The sequence below is a fragment of the Notolepis coatsorum genome (genome assembly GCF_963971535.1).
Source record: "Notolepis coatsorum genome assembly, chromosome: 5".
Classification (NCBI taxonomy): Eukaryota; Metazoa; Chordata; class Actinopteri; order Aulopiformes; family Paralepididae; genus Notolepis; species Notolepis coatsorum.
The window spans coordinates 104,490,547-104,508,918 of record NC_140169.1 but is presented as its reverse complement, the minus strand read 5'-3'; the positions used below and the strand labels follow the sequence as shown (position 1 = coordinate 104,508,918).

At 42.6% G+C, this 18,372-nt stretch overlaps 1 protein-coding gene across 2 annotated transcripts in view; it reads left to right on the top strand.

Annotated features, from left to right (window-relative positions):
• Positions 1-11,342: 11,342 nt before the first annotated feature.
• Positions 11,343-18,372, top strand: part of sptlc2b (serine palmitoyltransferase, long chain base subunit 2b) — a 47,270-nt gene continuing 40,240 nt past the window's right edge. For both annotated transcript variants that reach the window (XM_084314934.1, XM_084314933.1), the window contains exon 1: positions 11,343-11,546. In XM_084314934.1, the coding sequence (XP_084171060.1) occupies positions 11,400-11,546 (147 nt within the window). In that variant the 5' untranslated portion in view covers positions 11,343-11,399. The remainder of the gene's footprint in view (positions 11,547-18,372) is intronic.

Sequence of the window (18,372 nt, the reverse complement as noted above, 5' to 3'; positions counted from 1 at the left end):
ACTTGTAGGAGAAGATAGCGCAGCAGATTTGTGCACTTTATTTGTCAAAGCTAAAAGACCTAAAGTACTAGAGTTTTGAAGATAACCCCCTCCCATTGAGCTGCAAGCAGGCCAAAGTGGTTAGTAAAGTTTATTCACACTTTTCGTTTTGTTTTTGTAATTCTATTGACTGAATTGTATGAATATTGACTGTTATTATTTCCTGCAATTGTAGTTCTACGGTGGTGATGAACGTGATTTGCATCAATAAACAGCCACCTGTAATTAAAGAACTCGGAGTCCTCGTCGTGCATCAATGGGCGGCACAGCCAATGTAAGACTGACTTTACATTAAACGAATGACAATAATATAGTATAAAGTAGGGTATTATTTGGACTAAAGAATGGTGTTGTCTCACCCTACTCGCATGTTGAGGGAGACCACCATACATTATACACTGAGAAACCACGGCTGAGAGTGAGCTCTCCGGGAACAACCCCACTTTGCCCGACAGCTTTCTCTGCAACTGTCTTCTGGTCTTACTTCCTGTGCTAACGTTCTAATCTAACCTGCTGCCACCTGTTGTCACAGAGGGGAATTGCAGCCATTTTGTATCAATTAAAAAAAACTGAAAAATACAGGAAAATATTTTAACGGGAGGACAGCGGGAGAGAAGGTTGAAATACGGGAGAATCCCTGGAAAAACGGGAGGGTTGACAGGTATGATTTCAATATGTGCGTCTTCATCATGCATGCATGCAGACCTGTGTGTTGTGGACTATGTGTGGTTCTGTAACGTTACTCATACCTATAGCTATAGCCTATCGTCAGCATTGCAAGTGTCACAGTAAAGTCCTCCCTGTGAGGCACGCACAGCGCTGCTGACCCCCCCCCCCCCAAAATATAATGAGCTCCCCCGAAGACCTAGCCCCTTACGTGACTGCGGTTTGCAAGCCTGGGGCTTTTGTGACCACAGTTACTTGCTGGTGGGACGCGACCAGTTTAAAAAATAACAACCAAGCGTGATAGCGGGGCTGGGGGTGTGTCAAAAATATATCAGATATGAATTTCAAAGATACCCAGCGTACAATATGGGTTTAACACAGCTTTACAGTGGGGTCTGGAAGCTCGGAGTTGCTAATAAACAGTTTAAATCATTGTTACTCCACAAGTGGTACTCACAGAGCGAGCCGTGTATTTCCGCCTGTAATGCCTGGACCAGGCAGCCAAATGCTGGTGCACATGCGCAGTGACACCAATGGCGGAAATACACAGCTCGCTCTGTGAGTACCACTCGTGGAGTAACAATGATTTAAACTGTTTATTAGCAACTCCGAGCTTCCAGACCCCACTGTAAAGCTGTGTTAAACCCATATTGTACGCTGGGTATCTTTGAAATTCATATCTGATATATTTTTGACACACCCCCAGCCCCGCGATCACGCTTGGTTGTTATTTTTTAAACTGGTCGCGTCCCACCAGCAAGTGACTGCGGTCACAAAAGCCCCAGGCTTGCAAACCGCAGTCACGTAAGGGGCTACCGAAGACCATGGTATGGTTCGCACACTGAGGAAAGGGGATTGGTGATTGGAATTGTAGATACAATAATAACTGGGCCTTTTCCACAATGATAGTGGTGGTGGTGGAGGTGATGATGATGATGATGATGATGATGATGATGATGATGATGATGATAGTGGTGGTAGAGTTCTTGTTTTTGTTGTTGAGGATGATGGTGGTGGTAATGAATCATTACCACCACCATCATCCTCAACAACAAAAACAAGAACTCTACCACCACTATCATCATCATCATCATCATCATCATCATCATCATCATCATCATCATCATCATCATCATCATCATCATCATCATCATCATCATCATCATCATCATCATCATCATCATCATCATCATCATGATGCGCATGAAAGGTATCATCAACATTAAAGGGGCACTTTACCAAAATAATAAATAATGACTTTGAATATGATCACCAGTGATGTCATCGTGGATATTGAATCATTGTGTTGTTCATGTCCCTGCTGACATGACTGGTGGTGGTCATCTTCACTCTCAATAACTGTCAAACGAAATTAGTTTGTGCAAAACTATTACGAGTTTTTGGATGCGTGTGAGATTATGTGCAAAAACCAGCCTTGTTTTTTAATGAAGGGCCCCTGTTTTGTGGTTAAACAAGAGTCGTGTGCAGATTTAATATACATGCAGAATAGGTTCAGTATACAGATCGTTTAGACTGCACACACATACACAAATACACACCAGCGCTTCATATTTCTATTATTCCTCCTTACACACATTTGCCACGCTGACAATTGAAATAGTACATTGTGTGCTTGTGTCGATTCATAGAATAAAATGTCCCCATACATGATTGTTCACGAGGTTTATGCCTGGAATTATCTATCTCCTGGAGTGGGCTATAGCGGAGAGAGATGTGTTTTGCAACTGCTTCGGCTTGTTGTACACAAGTGGAATTCCGAGCCATAAATGAGCAAGTGGTTACTTGTGTTTTATCCTCCATTTCATCATTTGTTATCCAACACATTTAGACGCCAGGGAAGTATGACAAATGACAAGATACCCCAGACTTCCACTGTGACAGGACTTCTTCCTCTTAATGGGCTGTCTGGGGGATAGGAAGGCCCCATTGATTCTCCTGATGATTTCATTAAATTACATCAAAGCAGGGAAATTGCCACAAAGCCCGGGAATGCATCATGTCACAGTGTGAGAGCGAGGAACCATCCGTCATTTGAATGTAAATTGCAGTGAAAGGCAACCACTACGACGCGGATGACACACAGACGTGTCAAAGGAGGCAGATAGGCTAATGCATGATTATGTTTGTATGGAGAAAGGAAATTATCTTGGTGCGTTTCACTATAGCCGATATACAGTTGCTCTGTGTATCGCCCTGCTGACCATGCACTAATATAACTAAATAACTTTTGAGGCCACCTCAACTTATCTTCATAAACTCGAATGGCCTGCTTTGGTCTCACACACAAAAAGATTCATGAAATTGCACTCTGTGTGGGATTATCTCCGCATTTACATACAGCTCTGTTGAGGAGAAAGATGACAGGGAAGCTTTGCACACTGCCACCATCGAAAAAGAAAATGTCTGCACACACACACACACACTCAGTTGTGTCAAATACATTCTTAATTAAAGAACAATGTCCTGAATTCAGCCTTGGAGATGAAAATGTTTTTGCTCGTTACAAATTGTCCAATATGATTAGCAGTCGACCTCTTTATCTGATCCCCTGAATGTAGCCTATTTGAATCGTTGCTAAAACCCTCTTTGCTGCAACAGTATCTACCAGAGCAGATCCTCCTTCTTGCTAACCCTGCCTCTGATCCTATTAAAGCAGAACCCGTATCTCCTGTATCAGGGTAGGCAGATAGATAGATGAGCTTAACTGCCTCTATGTACATTGGCAAGAGCCCTGAACTGATCATTAATTTATCACACAGTCAAGGTTATAACCTTGAGAGAGGGGGCAAAAAGCCTGGCATTGAAAATTGATTAGTGAATCAAGTGAGTCTGGATGTTATCAGCAATGTCTTAATCCCAGATGTCGCTCTCCAGGAACACTGGGTTGCAGACCAATGCTATTGCATACTGAGTTACTGCCACCGGTGACTCCAGTAGAAACTCCTCACTGTTGGTCTGTCGATATGAGGTCATGGACTGTATTCTTGTGCGGCCCAACAGTGCCACCTAGGAGGATGAAAGGAGAAGTGGGCCTCCTTAATAATGTTTTTTCCCCTCACACACACACATACGTGTGTGTGTGTGTGTGTGTGTGTGTGTGTGTGTGTGTGTGTGTGTGTGTGTGTGTGTGTGTGTGTGTGTGTGTGTGTGTGTGTGGGTGGGGGGGGGGGGTTGTGCATTGAGAGATTATGCAGCAGCACTTGCATGCATAGCCTGCATGCACACGCACACACACATGCACGCACGCATACACGCACGCACACACACACACACACACACACACACACACACACACACACACACACACACACACACACACACCTACACACACACACACACACACACACACACACACACACACACACACACACACACACACACACACACACACACACACACACACACAAACACACACACACACACACACACACACACACACAGAGGATCATTTTCCCTCCGCACCACCACCTACCTGCTGGTCTAAGCCAGGGGTTGCCCAAACTTTTTGACATGGAGGGCCATGGGCCGAAACTTAACATAGGTGGAGGGCCCTACTTTGGGCCCTACTTTGGGCAGCCTTGGTCTTAGCACACACATGACTGGATTTCCACAGAGCACCGTGTGCCGACACGCACGTCCCACCACCAGAACACAGTGACCGTGCAGGAAGTAGCCAGGAAGTGACCAGGAAGAACAGCCTAGAAATTCATTATAAGGCCCAAACCAAACACAGACCTGGCCTTGAGTCCAGGAAATACCTCTATTGTTTTTAAGACATTCTTCACATCAGAGCTTTTCTTTCCCATTCAGTGCTCCTGGAATGTCTACACTTGCAGGCAGGGGCGTAGCTGGGGGGGGGGGGGGTAGCTTAGGATGATTCCAAGGGCCCAGCACTGGGGGGGCCCCAATTTTTTTTTTTTTTTTTTTTTTTACTAGACATCACTCAGGTGTATTATTGATGCTCTCATTGATACTATGTTTCTGAAGTGTGTGTGTGTGTGTGTGAGATATATAGAGAGAGAGGGGGGGCTTTGGTAGACTATTGCATTGGTCCATTCATTGAAGATGAACGCAATGCGACATCCTTTACTAGGCTCACCCACCAACAGTGCAGGTGCTGAACTGCTGATCCGAATGTATAGGTAAAAACTAGTGCTGTCAGGCGATTAAAAAAATTAATCTAATTAATTACAGGATTTGTAATTAATTAATCTAATTAATCACATTTTAATCGCATAACCATTTTATGCCTGATATTCTATATTCTATAATAATATTTCAAATTGCATGAAAGTACTTGTTCCTGGAGCCAAAGCTATATTTAGGTTATTGTATTATATAATTGTCATAATAGAACATTCTAGAACATTTGTGATGTCACAGTATGATGTCATGGTCGAACATTCTAGAACATTTGTGATGATGTCATAGCCACACATTCTAGAACATCGAACATTCTAGAACATTTGTGGTGATGTCAGCGCCGAACATTCTAGAACATCGAACATTCTAGAACATTTGTGGTGATGTCAGCGCCGAACATTCTAGAACATCGAACATTCTAGAACATTTGTGGTGATGTCATGACCGAACCGTCTAGAACATTTGTGTATCTATATACAGTATATTCAGCAATTCTCTCAGCCAGGTCAGTGTGCATCTTTGGACCATCCATTTGGATATCTTTGTTTTACACTGGAGTGGCTGTGTACATAATTTTTCATTATCAACGAATGTACTACTCACGAGTAAGTAATTTTAACCAGTAGAGTGGAACGTCTGCCCTCATAGTACTGTATCTACAAAACCTTCTGTTGAATCATCTTCCAATGATTAATTTGCTTAGATTTTTCAGGTCTGGTCAATTTGAGCATGGTGTTATTCACAGTCAAAGATACAACATTTTTTATTGATATTCTCATTTGGTTCATTACAATTTACTCAAGCCTAGTAACAGACACAGTATTTCTGACACTGGGAATACATAGATGGCCCTAGAATCAGATACCAAGAACATGCAAATGGACCATATAAAAAAAAGTCTGTAAATGTGTATTATACGTTCTTATGGAATGAATAAGATTTAATTTTTTTTCTTTTTTTTGTAAATAATTTTGAGTTAATTTTCATAACGCGATAATTTGCTGTGTAATTAATTAATCTAATTAACGCGATAAACTGACAGCCCTAGTAAAAACCATATAATACGTTTTCATCAATAAAAAAATGGCCAACAAAAATTCCGCTCATGCGCTTACGCCCGCTCGCATTCACTGGGGGCCTACAAATACATTCTTTCATGGGGCCCAGAATCTGGAGCTACACCCCTGCTTGCAGGACCAAGCATCACACGCAAAGCCCCCTGCTTTGCAAGGTGCATGAAGACATATTGCACGCAAAATTGTACTTGCCAGTTATAGCCAGGTAGTGGTCTACCCCTTACCCCAGACAAACCCAATTGGACCTAAATAGCTAACATCTAAATGGAGTCTTATGGAAATTATATGGTCGGTGGCCATAACCCCCAAATGTCTGAGTTCCGTCCCTGGCAGTGAATTAATTAAACACTTGTTGGGAGTCTGTAAACATGTGTATTGTAGAACAAGGTAGGGTGATGTAAGGACAGTTTTGGGTTGTAGAGTTTTGCAGAGAGGCAAAATAAACATTGGTACCAGTTGATCTATTATCAGCTTAGCCATTGCCGGGTAATTACCACTTTATATCACAATGTTGCTAGATTATAGAGTTGATTATAGAGACAGACTAGATTATAGAGACAGACTAGATTATAGAGATAGAGACCTACAAGATACACTACACGACCAAGGTACCCATGTACATGTCAAAATACTTCCCAAAGGTCAGTGAATACCACGATCACAACACCAGAGGGAGCTCCACAAATCATGTTAAACCCAGATTCGGCTCAAACAAGGGACTAACCACGTTTAGCAATTATGCCACATCAATGTACAGTTTCTACGTCAAATGTATATACTCTCTTTTCTGGACTCTTTTTGTATCACAAACAGTACTGTATTTGCAAATCTGGTATGTCATAAATGTATAGATGTAGCAGTACTGTTAGGGTTTGAACCAACCTCAAACGCACGGCACAGACAGGAAGTTCAGAGTTAGCCAAATACTAGGGCGTATTTATTTACAGAGTCACAAAAGGGGTAAAGTAACAATTATGAAACAACAAGGGAGACTGCCATCGGCAGAGTTCTCTGCGGCTCTGCAGATCCTCCTGGTGATAGCGGTGGGGAATCGGTATTTGACGTTGTAGCGCCTCTGCAGATACTCCCAGCTTTAACTCGAGGTGGAAAACGGAGAGAGAGAGAGATATCAATAACAGTCCAACGAAACACAGAGGCAGTGTGGTTCCCTCCTCCCTTAGCTGTGTCCAGAACCAATGAACAGTGCCAATCTTCAGTGTTCTCCACAACACACAAGTTAGCTGAGTTTAGTGCAAACAGAAATGATATCTTCAGTGTCTCTTCTAAACACACACCAACTGAGTCCAGTGCAAGCAAAAATGATAATCTTCGGTGTTCGTCACACACACAGACAGAATAATCCAGAGGGGTTTGGTTCCAACTCACCCAAGCGCAAACGCGTAAAGCGGGTAAACGAGGCGCAGCTCCAAACGGGGAACAAGGTTCTCATCAGCGGATCTCCACAGAAAGTCCTGGAGGGAAAGTAGACGAGGTACAGCAACGGGGAAAAAGCAGGCAAAAGCAGTTGTATTCCAAAACGACCCGACATCGATTGAAGGGAAGTCCCAGTATAAAAAGCCTCTGGGGCGCTAATCAAAAACTATGACAGGTGCGCGCTGGAATTGATACTTGCTCCAAAAGCGTGTGGCGGGGAATGCACTAATCAACACCTTAAAGGAGCGGAGCGTGTGGCGGGGAATGCATCAATCAACACAGTACCTTAAAGGAGCGGAGCGTGTGGCGGGGAATGAACCAATCCTCACAAGTACTGTCTATCTGTATGTCATGTATGTCATATATGTCCTGATGAATTGAAAATGGGGGACCCTGATGTAAACAAGACGAAAGTCTTTCTCTGGTCTGCATCCCCTTAACAATTGTGTGTATTGCGCTGTACTGTATTGTACCCATTCTGCAATCTGTTAAAAAAGTTTTCAATCAATCAATCAATCAATCAAACAGACTAGATTATAGAGTACAGACTGATCTTGGAGAGTCTAGATTACAGAGTGCAGACTGATCTTGGAGAGTCTAGATTATAGAGTCCAGACTGAGTTTGGAGAGTATATATTATATAGTACAGACTGAGCTAGATTATAGAGTACAGACTGAGCTAGATTATAGAGTACAGACTGAGCTAGATTATAGAGTACAGACTGAGATAGATTATAGAGTACAGACTGAGATTATAGAGTACAGACTGAGCTAGATTATAGAGTACAGACTGAGCTAGATTATAGAGTACAGACTGAGCTAGATTATAGAGTACAGACTGAGCTAGATTATAGAGTACAGACTGATATTATAGAGTACAGACTGAGCTAGATTATAGAGTACAGACTGAGCTAGATTATAAAGTACAGACTGAGCTAGATTATAGAGTACAGACTGAGCTAGATTATAGAGTACAGACTGAGCTAGATTATAGAGTGCAGACTGAGCTAGATTATAGAGTACAGACTGAGCTAGATTATAGAGTACAGACTGAGCTAGATTATAGAGTACAGACTGAGCTAGATTATAGAGTACAGACTGAGCTAGATTATAGAGTACAGACTGAGCTAGATTATAGAGTACAGACTGAGCTAGATTATATAGTACAGACTGAGCTAGATTATAGAGTACAGACTGATATTATAGAGTACAGACTGAGCTAGATTATAGAGTACAGACTGAGCTAGATTATAAAGTACAGACTGAGCTAGATTATAGAGTACAGACTGAGCTAGATTATAGAGTACAGACTGAGCTAGATTATAGAGTGCAGACTGAGCTAGATTATAGAGTACAGACTGAGCTAGATTATAGAGTACAGACTGAGCTAGATTATAGAGTACAGACTGAGCTAGATTATAGAGTACAGACTGAACTAGATTATAGAGTACAGACTGAGCTAGATTATAGAGTACAGACTGAGCTAGATTATAAAGTACAGACTGAGCTAGATTATAGAGTACAGACTGAGCTAGATTATAGAGTACAGACTGAGCTAGATTATAGAGTACAGACTGAGATTATAGAGTACAGACTGAGCTAGATTATAGAGTACAGACTGAGCTAGATTATAGAGTACAGACTGAGCTAGATTATAGAGTACAGACTGAGCTAGATTATAGAGTACAGACTGAGCTAGATTATAGAGTGCAGACTGAGCTAGATTATAGAGTACAGACTGAGCTAGATTATAGAGTACAGACTGAGCTAGATTATAGAGTACAGACTGAGCTAGATTATAGAGTACAGACTGAGCTAGATTATAGAGTACAGACTGAGCTAGATTATAGAGTACAGACTGAGCTAGATTATATAGTACAGACTGAGCTAGATTATAGAGTACAGACTGATATTATAGAGTACAGACTGAGCTAGATTATAGAGTACAGACTGAGCTAGATTATAAAGTACAGACTGAGCTAGATTATAGAGTACAGACTGAGCTAGATTATAGAGTACAGACTGAGCTAGATTATAGAGTGCAGACTGAGCTAGATTATAGAGTACAGACTGAGCTAGATTATAGAGTACAGACTGAGCTAGATTATAGAGTTCAGACTGAGCTAGATTATAGAGTACAGACTGAACTAGATTATAGAGTACAGACTGAGCTAGATTATAGAGTACAGACTGAGCTAGATTATAAAGTACAGACTGAGCTAGATTATAGAGTACAGACTGAGCTAGATTATAGAGTACAGACTGAGCTAGATTATAGAGTACAGACTGAGATTATAGAGTACAGACTGAGCTAGATTATAGAGTACAGACTGAGCTAGATTATAGAGTACAGACTGAGCTAGATTATAGAGTACAGACTGAGCTAGATTATAGAGTACAGACTGAGCTAGATTATAGAGTACAGACTGAGCTAGATTATAGAGTACAGACTGAGCTAGATTATAGAGTACAGACTGAGCTAGATTATAGAGTACAGACTGAGCTAGATTATAGAGTACAGACTGGGCTAGATTATAGAGTACAGACTGAGCTAGATTATAGAGTACAGACTGAGTTTGGGAAGTCAGACTTTTGTTTTAATGCCCTAGCTTCTTGGAATGATCTTCAACTCACACTAAAAATCAATACCCCACTAACCTATGGACAATTTACATTTACATTTTTCTGACGCTTTTATCCAAAGCGACTTACAAGTTCTGTACGACAAGTCATCAGGAAGGGTACAGCTGAGTAACAATGTTCATCAAAATGTTGCGTGTTACAGTGTAGGTTAGTTTATTAGGACAAGTGCATGACAGTAAGGTTAGTTAGGGTTAGATCTTTTTTTTTATTTTTTTTTATTATTTCAGATAATGGTTGAAGAAGTGCGTCTTTAGTTGACGGCGAAATATTGGACGGGATTCGGCTGTCCTAACTGGTGATTACAAATATCCCTGTTTCAGTCTGTCTGTTTTTAATTTAGACCTGTCTTTGTTTTTGTCCTATTTATTCAATGTCTAATTGTCTAAGATGAATTTTCTTCTCCTTATCTTTATTTTGATGTTTTATCTGTTTTTAATATATATGTAATCTCAACAGGGTTGTACATGAGGGGAAACCTCTATTGCCTTTTTTGCAAATAAATAAAAGGTTTGAATGAATGAATAGTTTCAGTTCACTGGCGTGTCATCGCCATGTCAGCATATTTAAGAACAGATGTGGACCTGATTTAATGGATTGCTTCTTTATTAAGTCCCTATGACATCACTGGGAACTATAGGAACAAAGAGCCTAACCAAACAAGACACCACCTATCCAGCTGGGTAGGGCGACACACTGATGATCCAGTCAAGACACCCACCACCCAAACTGCACAATACCTATCCAGTTACAAGACAACACCCATCCAGTCATCCCATAGCCCCGTGTGTCGTGACGCGATGCCTTGGACTATATACATTTACAAACAGACTACGTCAAAAACCTCGTGTGAAATACTTTAGCCTCAAATTACAATTTTAATGTAAAGTTCTAAAGCTCAATAGATGAACATCAATATGCTAAAATAAATAATAAGCTCTTCAATAGACCTGTTGTCATACATACAGTCATACTGACAACTGACTCCGTTATTGTGAGTCTCCTTGGAGAGGTCCTTGACACTGCTCTGCAAGGCCATTGTCCTGTACAGGTGGAAAATGACGTCACACGGCTTTACGCCCCTGCAGAGGTTAATATGGGTTATTTTCATAGAACTATGTCGTTACCATGGCGCCCCCCCCCCCCCTCCTCCTCCTCCCTCCCCCCGAGGAAGAATGAGTGACGTCGCAGAGACACCATTGGCCAGTGAAAGTGGGCAGGGGCGTGTACTTCCGGCAGTCTCGTGTTGCACGGTGCAGAGTGGGCGTCGCGACCATAGATGACGTCCTCCCCCCGCCCAGCGCATACATGACTTCACGAGTATACAAGTTATAGGCCGCTACTAATTGTAATATTCGGGCACAATTAGCCAACAAAAAAATGACGGAAAGCTCCACGAACAAGCTGCTGAACGGGGACGGTTGTCACCGCACCGCGAATGGCAAGAAATCGGGTAAAAATGGCTTCGTGAAGAACCACTGTCTGTTTCAGCAGCAGCCCCAGAAGTGTCGTCGCCCCCGGGAGAAGGTGAGGCCGTTATCCGCTCGATGGGCATCACCAGCCAGAACATGCTGCAATTAATAATATCCGTGCTGCTAACCCCTAAAAGTGTGAACACACTGTTAATAATATGTAATTTGTACGCATTCCCTTGTTACCCTGGGTTCTTGCTCTGTGTCTTTGTTATGTTTACTAACAACAATAACTCACTGCGCCCACATCAATATGATACGAAGCACCATGTTCACCAGACCATGTTCACACAACTAACTAGCCAGGCTTCTTCTAAAACACACTTTGTCTTCAGAGATGCAGAAACATCCAGCCAACACTTTTCGTGAGACCATGATCTCTTCTTGTACAATTAGAACATTGTGCTTGTTGAGTGTGTCTGTCTGTGTACACAGATGAGTCTTGTATTGACATAACATGTCATATTATGTCCTGATGAATTGAAAATGGGGGACCCTGTGATGTAAACAAGACGAAAGTCTTTCTCTGGTCTGCATCCCCTTAACAATTGTGTGTATTGAGCCGTACTGTATTGTACCTGCAATCTGTTAATAAAATGTTCAACCAATCAATCAATCAATCGGACTACTTATGACTATTCTACTATGTAGTGATAACTGATTATTACCGTTTTTGTTTTTGTTAAGTATTTTCTTTTACGTTACTAACTGCACCCAGGTGCATGTTACCTGCTCTGGTATGATGGTCGTGGTGCTGTTCTTGTAACCCTACACCCTGTTGTTGTCTGGCTATTGTGTGTGTGGTTATAGATGGGCCGGTCTCTGTTTACACTGCACCACCGTGGAGAGTACCAGCTCTCCATTGTGCAACGCAACCAGAGAGGTTACTCCTTCCCCATCTCCTGGGATTAGGGATCGGAGACCTTCTCCCTCTTAACTCTGGGGGGGGCCGGGGGGTCTTCAGGACAGAAGACGGGTGTGGTCCCTCCTGGGCAGGAATGCAGAGCTATACGAGAGTGGGGGATGCTTTTGTCAGTTATTTTGGAGAGGTTTGGGTTGGTTGGGCCGCCCTCCACCCACCACACACGACACAAATACACCCTTTCATGAGACGGTCTCTTTCCAAAGTAACCCCATGGCAGCTATGTTGCTGATGGGAACAGACGGTGCTGTCAGAAAATGAGGCTGCAACCAGGTATCAGTTATTTTTCCGACCAGCGGCCAGCCTAATTATTAGGCCAAGGTGCACCGATGCAGTGACATTAGAACTGGAGTTGGGCCTCACATGCTGGACTATAGACGGGATTGGATGCCCACTGATCCTAAATTGTTAGGAGGACACATCCCTTGCACATGCAAAAATATACTATAAAGAGATTCTACTATTCTAATTGCCTGCAGCCCACAAGAAGCGAAGGCTGTCATCATTATCAATTGCTCCTATTCCCTCCCTTTCAGAGTTGCCCCAGGGGTACAATGGTTGATAAGCAGGCAGCCTCACAAATCCTAGGCCTGGGGTCAGGGCTTGCTTGGCTGGGTTGAAAGAAGAACCTATGGGTGTTGGGAAGAACCCTACCAGCAGCCGTGCCACAGGTGCACCATTCTTCAAATAGTTTGTCTCTTTGGAGGTAATCTGTAGGGCATTGTTCCAATGAGGAAATGGTTGCAAACTGTACATTGCGTTTCCAACCATTTCCTCAGAAAAACATATGAAGAGAGATTACTATTTTGGGAAAGGGCATGTGTCTTTTTAAACAATTTTCTATTATTCTTTTTTATAAAATACTTGAAGGGATATTTCACTTAGAGAACTTAGTAGAACTTATAGAAAATAATCAGTTTTACCTCTATCTAAATTAATCTACAAGTAAGCTAGTGACCACTGCTGTCAACACGTCAATTCCTCCTAGATGTCAGGGTCCTCATTCACTTCCATTCATATTGCTGACCTAGTCTAAATATCATACTTCTGAAGTATAAACAAAATATATTTCCCCAAGGGGATCAATAAAGGAATATCTTATCTTGTCCCACACCTTCACTGAGCTAGTTTACTATTGAGATGATAAAAGATAACATTCACAGTTCCCAGCTAGGTCAATACTGTCACACTGGCTCAGTAAGGATGGGCTGTATTTGAGAAAAGCAGTGAGAACACAGAACACAAGTAGGGGTTATTCATTCACTCCCTTTTCAATGTGTATTTGATCAGTTTGAGTGTCAAACATGTGCTTTGATTGTAACACTGGTAGCTAAGGAGTGGAGCTCATAAGAGGGGCTAAGGAGTGGAGCTAAGGAGTGTAGCGGAGGCAAAGAGTGGAGCTTATGAGGGGAGCTAAGGAGAGGAGCTCATGAGGGGAGCTAAGGAGAGGAGCTCATGAGAGGAGCTAAGGAGAGGAGCTCATGAGGAGAGCTAAGGAGAGGAGCTCATGAGGGGAGCTAAGGAGAGGAGCTCATGAGAGGAGCTCATAAGAGGAGCTCAGGAGGGGAGCTCAGGAGAGGAGCTAAGGAGAGGAGCTAAGGAGAGGAGCTCATGAGGAGAGCTAAGGAGAGGAGCTCATGAGGGGAGCCAAGGAGAGGAGCTCATGAGAGGAGCCAAGGAGAGGAGCTAAGGAGAGGAGCTAAGAAGAGGAGCTAAGGAGGGGAGCTCAGGAGAGGAGCTCATGAGAGGAGCTAAGGAGAGGAGCTCATGAGAGGAGCTAAGGAGAGGAACTCATGAGGAGAGCTAAGGAGAGGAGCTCATGAGGGGAGCCAAGGAGAGGAGCTCATGAGAGGAGCCAAGGAGAGGAGCTAAGGAGAGGAGCTCATGAGGGGAGCTAAGGAGGGGAGCTCATGCGAGGAGCCAAGGAGAGGGGCTAAGGAGAGGAGCTCATGAGGGGAGCTAAGGAAAGGAGCTAAGGATGGGAGCTAAGGAGAGGGGCTCATGAGAGGAGCTAAGGAGAGGAGCTCATGAGGAGAGCTAAGTAGAGGAGCTCATGAGGGGAGCTAAGGAGGGGAGCTCATGAGGGGAGCTAAGGAGAGGAGCTCATAAGTGGAACTTAGAAGTATAGCTTGTGAGACGAGTTAAGGAATGTAGCTTGTGAGTGGCGCTCGTGAGAGATTTCCACTTGAGTCTTAACACTTTGAGTGCCACGAGGTGGCGCCAGAGTTAGCGCTTCAATCCCACCATCGGCGCCAATGTTACGCTTAATATCGCCTAATCTATGTTTTAAATTATGGCTATGTGTCTAATCTGCCGGTCGCTTATCAAAGAATCCTTTTCCAGTCAGTGCTGTCAAGGCAGATTGGTTTTTTATCGCTTCATTTCCGTTTGAGAGCATTTTGAAAAGCACTCGTTTTGAGGTAAAAAAACAGTTCATTCTAGACCATTCTATGATAATCGTCTTTTACTGGAATATTCCAGAACGTTGATATTTGTCGGCCTATTTATGAATAGTTTTCAAATAAACGCTAGATGATCAATATTATACGTGCACGCAAGCACATTCGAGCCGCGCACGGATAATCGCTGTGTTCATTTCCTCTTGGACTTTTACAGTGAAACCGAAAGAGCCCATTTCACAAAACAGCTTATATCCTCATCAAAATTAGTCTGATTATCCTAACACTGATAACATAGATTCCTTACCTGACATCAGATGGTATCCAACTGGTATATTCCAATTCCTGATCACCATTCGAAAAAATCGATAAGTGTATGGATCCAACGTGTGTACAGTGCAGTACATGATTCCGCGGGTCTCAGAGGCTCCAGAATGAACTGTGATAACCCCAGCTGCATCAGTGGACTGGAAAATGTGGAGTACAGGATTTTTTCCCACGTCCATTTTCATCCATTCCAAAATCCCTTATGTCATCTGGGAGACGATAGGGGGCGCTTTTTTCCACATCTGAGCGCCAGCTCGCGTGATGCAATATGATTTCAGATCGCTAAAAAAATAATAAAAAAAATACGAGAAATCTCGTGAGTGGCTTTCAACATAACTATCGGAAACCCGAGATATCTCGTGAGTGGCAGTGAAAGTGTTAATGTGGAATATGTGCTTATTTGACATCCTGTATGTCTGAGGACGACCATTGCTATCCACCAGCTATAAAAGCTGAATAAATATGACACAGGTCTAACTATGTTGCCCTTACTGCAAAGCAGCCAGTTTATAGATTGAGCAAATACAACATAGGCCTGACTGTTGACTGTGGTTCACCTCAGGCCATAACGGCTTCTGTGAGTGGTGTGTTTGGGCATGAAAGCAGCATCTTTATGCTCATTATAGACTGTCACTGCCTGATCTTCTTAGTCTGCCTGATTTGCCCGGCCCTTTTTATAGATCTGCTTGAGAAATGGCAGGCCCGGGTCCGGGATGTGGCTGCCTTTCCGTGCGTGCCTTTTTATGTACAATTCACTTCACAAATACCGGAGAGTTTATAATGAAGGAAAAGCTTGTCTTCTAGCTTAAACACCTGTACAACCAGAAGAGACTGGGCAAATTGAGGACAAGAAAATTGGGTTAGTTAGAGACATAATTCATTCTGGTTTTGGATAATGATATGGATTAGGCTAGGTCTAGGTTTTGTTTAGGACATACTAGGCTAGGTCTAGATTTTGGTTTGGGACATATACTAGGCTATTATAGTGAGAACAGGACTTGGAGAGCATTCTAATCTCTGAGATCCTCTGGGAAAGCGCGACTTGTCTGACCGGCTTGAAGCACGCAAACACACAGAGGAGAGTGCTCTCCCATTCTCCACAGAGGGGGGTCACATGTGTTGTGGTTGCTAGGCAGTGGAACACTAATGAGTGACGGGCCTCGGTTGATTTTGAGTTGGTTTTGTGGAAAGTCAGTCCGTTCAGCGTCTAGTAGTATCAGCTCATCACCCCATGGCTTCATGTTAAGTATAGGGTTTGCAATAAAGTCTCTTATAGCAGTTCTGATCTCAGAAGAAGGTCATGTGATTTAACAGTACTCCTATTCTAAGAAGCTTTACATAATGTGGGCCCTGGTCATTTTTATGCTCTTCTAATGGCCATTCTACCATCTGCAGGGGCCCTGGGGGGCCGGAGCCTGGTTAAGGCCCTGTGAATAGCCATTGTATCCTTTACTAGCCACTCCAAACCACCATGCCAAGATAAACACCTTGTTACCCCTCTCGCAAAGGTCAGGCGAAGAGCGTGCCGACAACACTAGGCCCCTGTGTTTAGGCTCATAGTCCGCTGCCTCTGCTTCTTGGCTCCAAGCCGCTCAATGATTTGGTTTGCTCTGCCTTCCGTCACATTCTAAATGGGCCTCTCGCGGTGGCAGATCTAACGAGTAAACAGCTAGATTCGTCGAGGAGGTAATCCATTACCTTGTTTAAAAGAGAGAAACGGCAGCCTGCTGGAGCAGCTTCAAGGCTCCCAGAGTCACGGATGCTGGTTTCTAGGGCTGAACAATATATCAATATGTATTATCATTTAGGCCATCTGACCGTGTGTTATGGCTTTTTGGAATTTACAGTTTCACTTTGATATTGTGCTATATTTAGGGCTGACCTTCGAATTTCTTTTTGGAATTCGAAGCCTCGGGGCCGAGATTCGATTTTAATTCGAAACTTCGATTTTTTTCCCTTATGTTGTGGGACTTGTACAGCACTTTGTTCAACTTTGTCACTGCTGTAAAGTTTAAACCTTTTTAAATCTTAGACAAACGAAACACTTTGCTTTCATGAAATATTGTAAGCTGTCATTTGAGGCTTTATAAAAGCAGCACAATGAACACAAATCTGTCAGTGCCGAGTCCGACCTCATCTTAAATAACAAACAGCATTGCTGTCAACAGAGTTGATTTAGCAATTTTTTTTATTTTTATTTTTTTTAAATAATCACATTTTATTTTCATATTCGAATCCCATGCCCATCGAACGAAGCTTCGAAGTATTTAAGACAGCCCTAGCTATATTGTTATTGAAAAGGGTCCTTCATATTAGGGGTGGGAATCACCAGGGCCCTGTTTCATGTACGTGGTTCAACTAAGTCGATCAAGATGTCCATTATCCAGCTTCAGTTAACCCGATGTTCGAAGCCGGGATTTTCCTGTTTCACAAAGGTGGATTCAGTCTCGTTAACTCAAGCCAGACTTGCGAGTCAGGCTAAATGCGCGCGGCCGTTTTAGGTGAAAAGCCAGCACGTATCGATGGCAGAGACCCTGATTCTCAACGGCATTGATTGATTAATTGATTTAAGACTTTATTGACAGATTGCAATACGGCTCAATCGCCTCGCCGACAAGTACTTAAATGCGTTATCTATAGGCTAATTCTAAGTCCCTCATTACCTCAATCAATCAGATTATATTTCTTTAAACTTGCCTGCTGGATTGAATAATCAAATGAGATCTTGCTAGCGAAAAGAATTAGTTAACTGTTATACAGAATTACGATACGGCCCTCTTGCCCATTGATTGATGTATAGTCAATCTTTATCTTATCTCAAATGTGGTCTAACGGGTTGTTCTTTTGACTTTCACACGGACGACCGGGGTTCAAGACCCTAGTCGTCTCCTTTTTTTTGCAATATAGGAATAATTCAATTTGGTGCACGTTGAGAGCTATATAAAGAATGACATCCTCAATGCATGTAGATTTATAATATTTTAACTTAAAACCAGGCTACTTTGGCGTATAATCATTAATATTATATTCAAAAAAATCATATTGGAAACACCGGGATTTGAACCCGGGTCGCAAGGTTGGCAGGCTTGAGCACTACCGCTGGGCCACTGTGCCAGATGGGATACATTCATTGTTTATACATTAATGAACGAGAGACCCGTGTTTAGAATATTCCTTATTTTGAATGAAGTTTTATTTCTTTATCCTCATTCATTCATGTGACGTCAACGGCT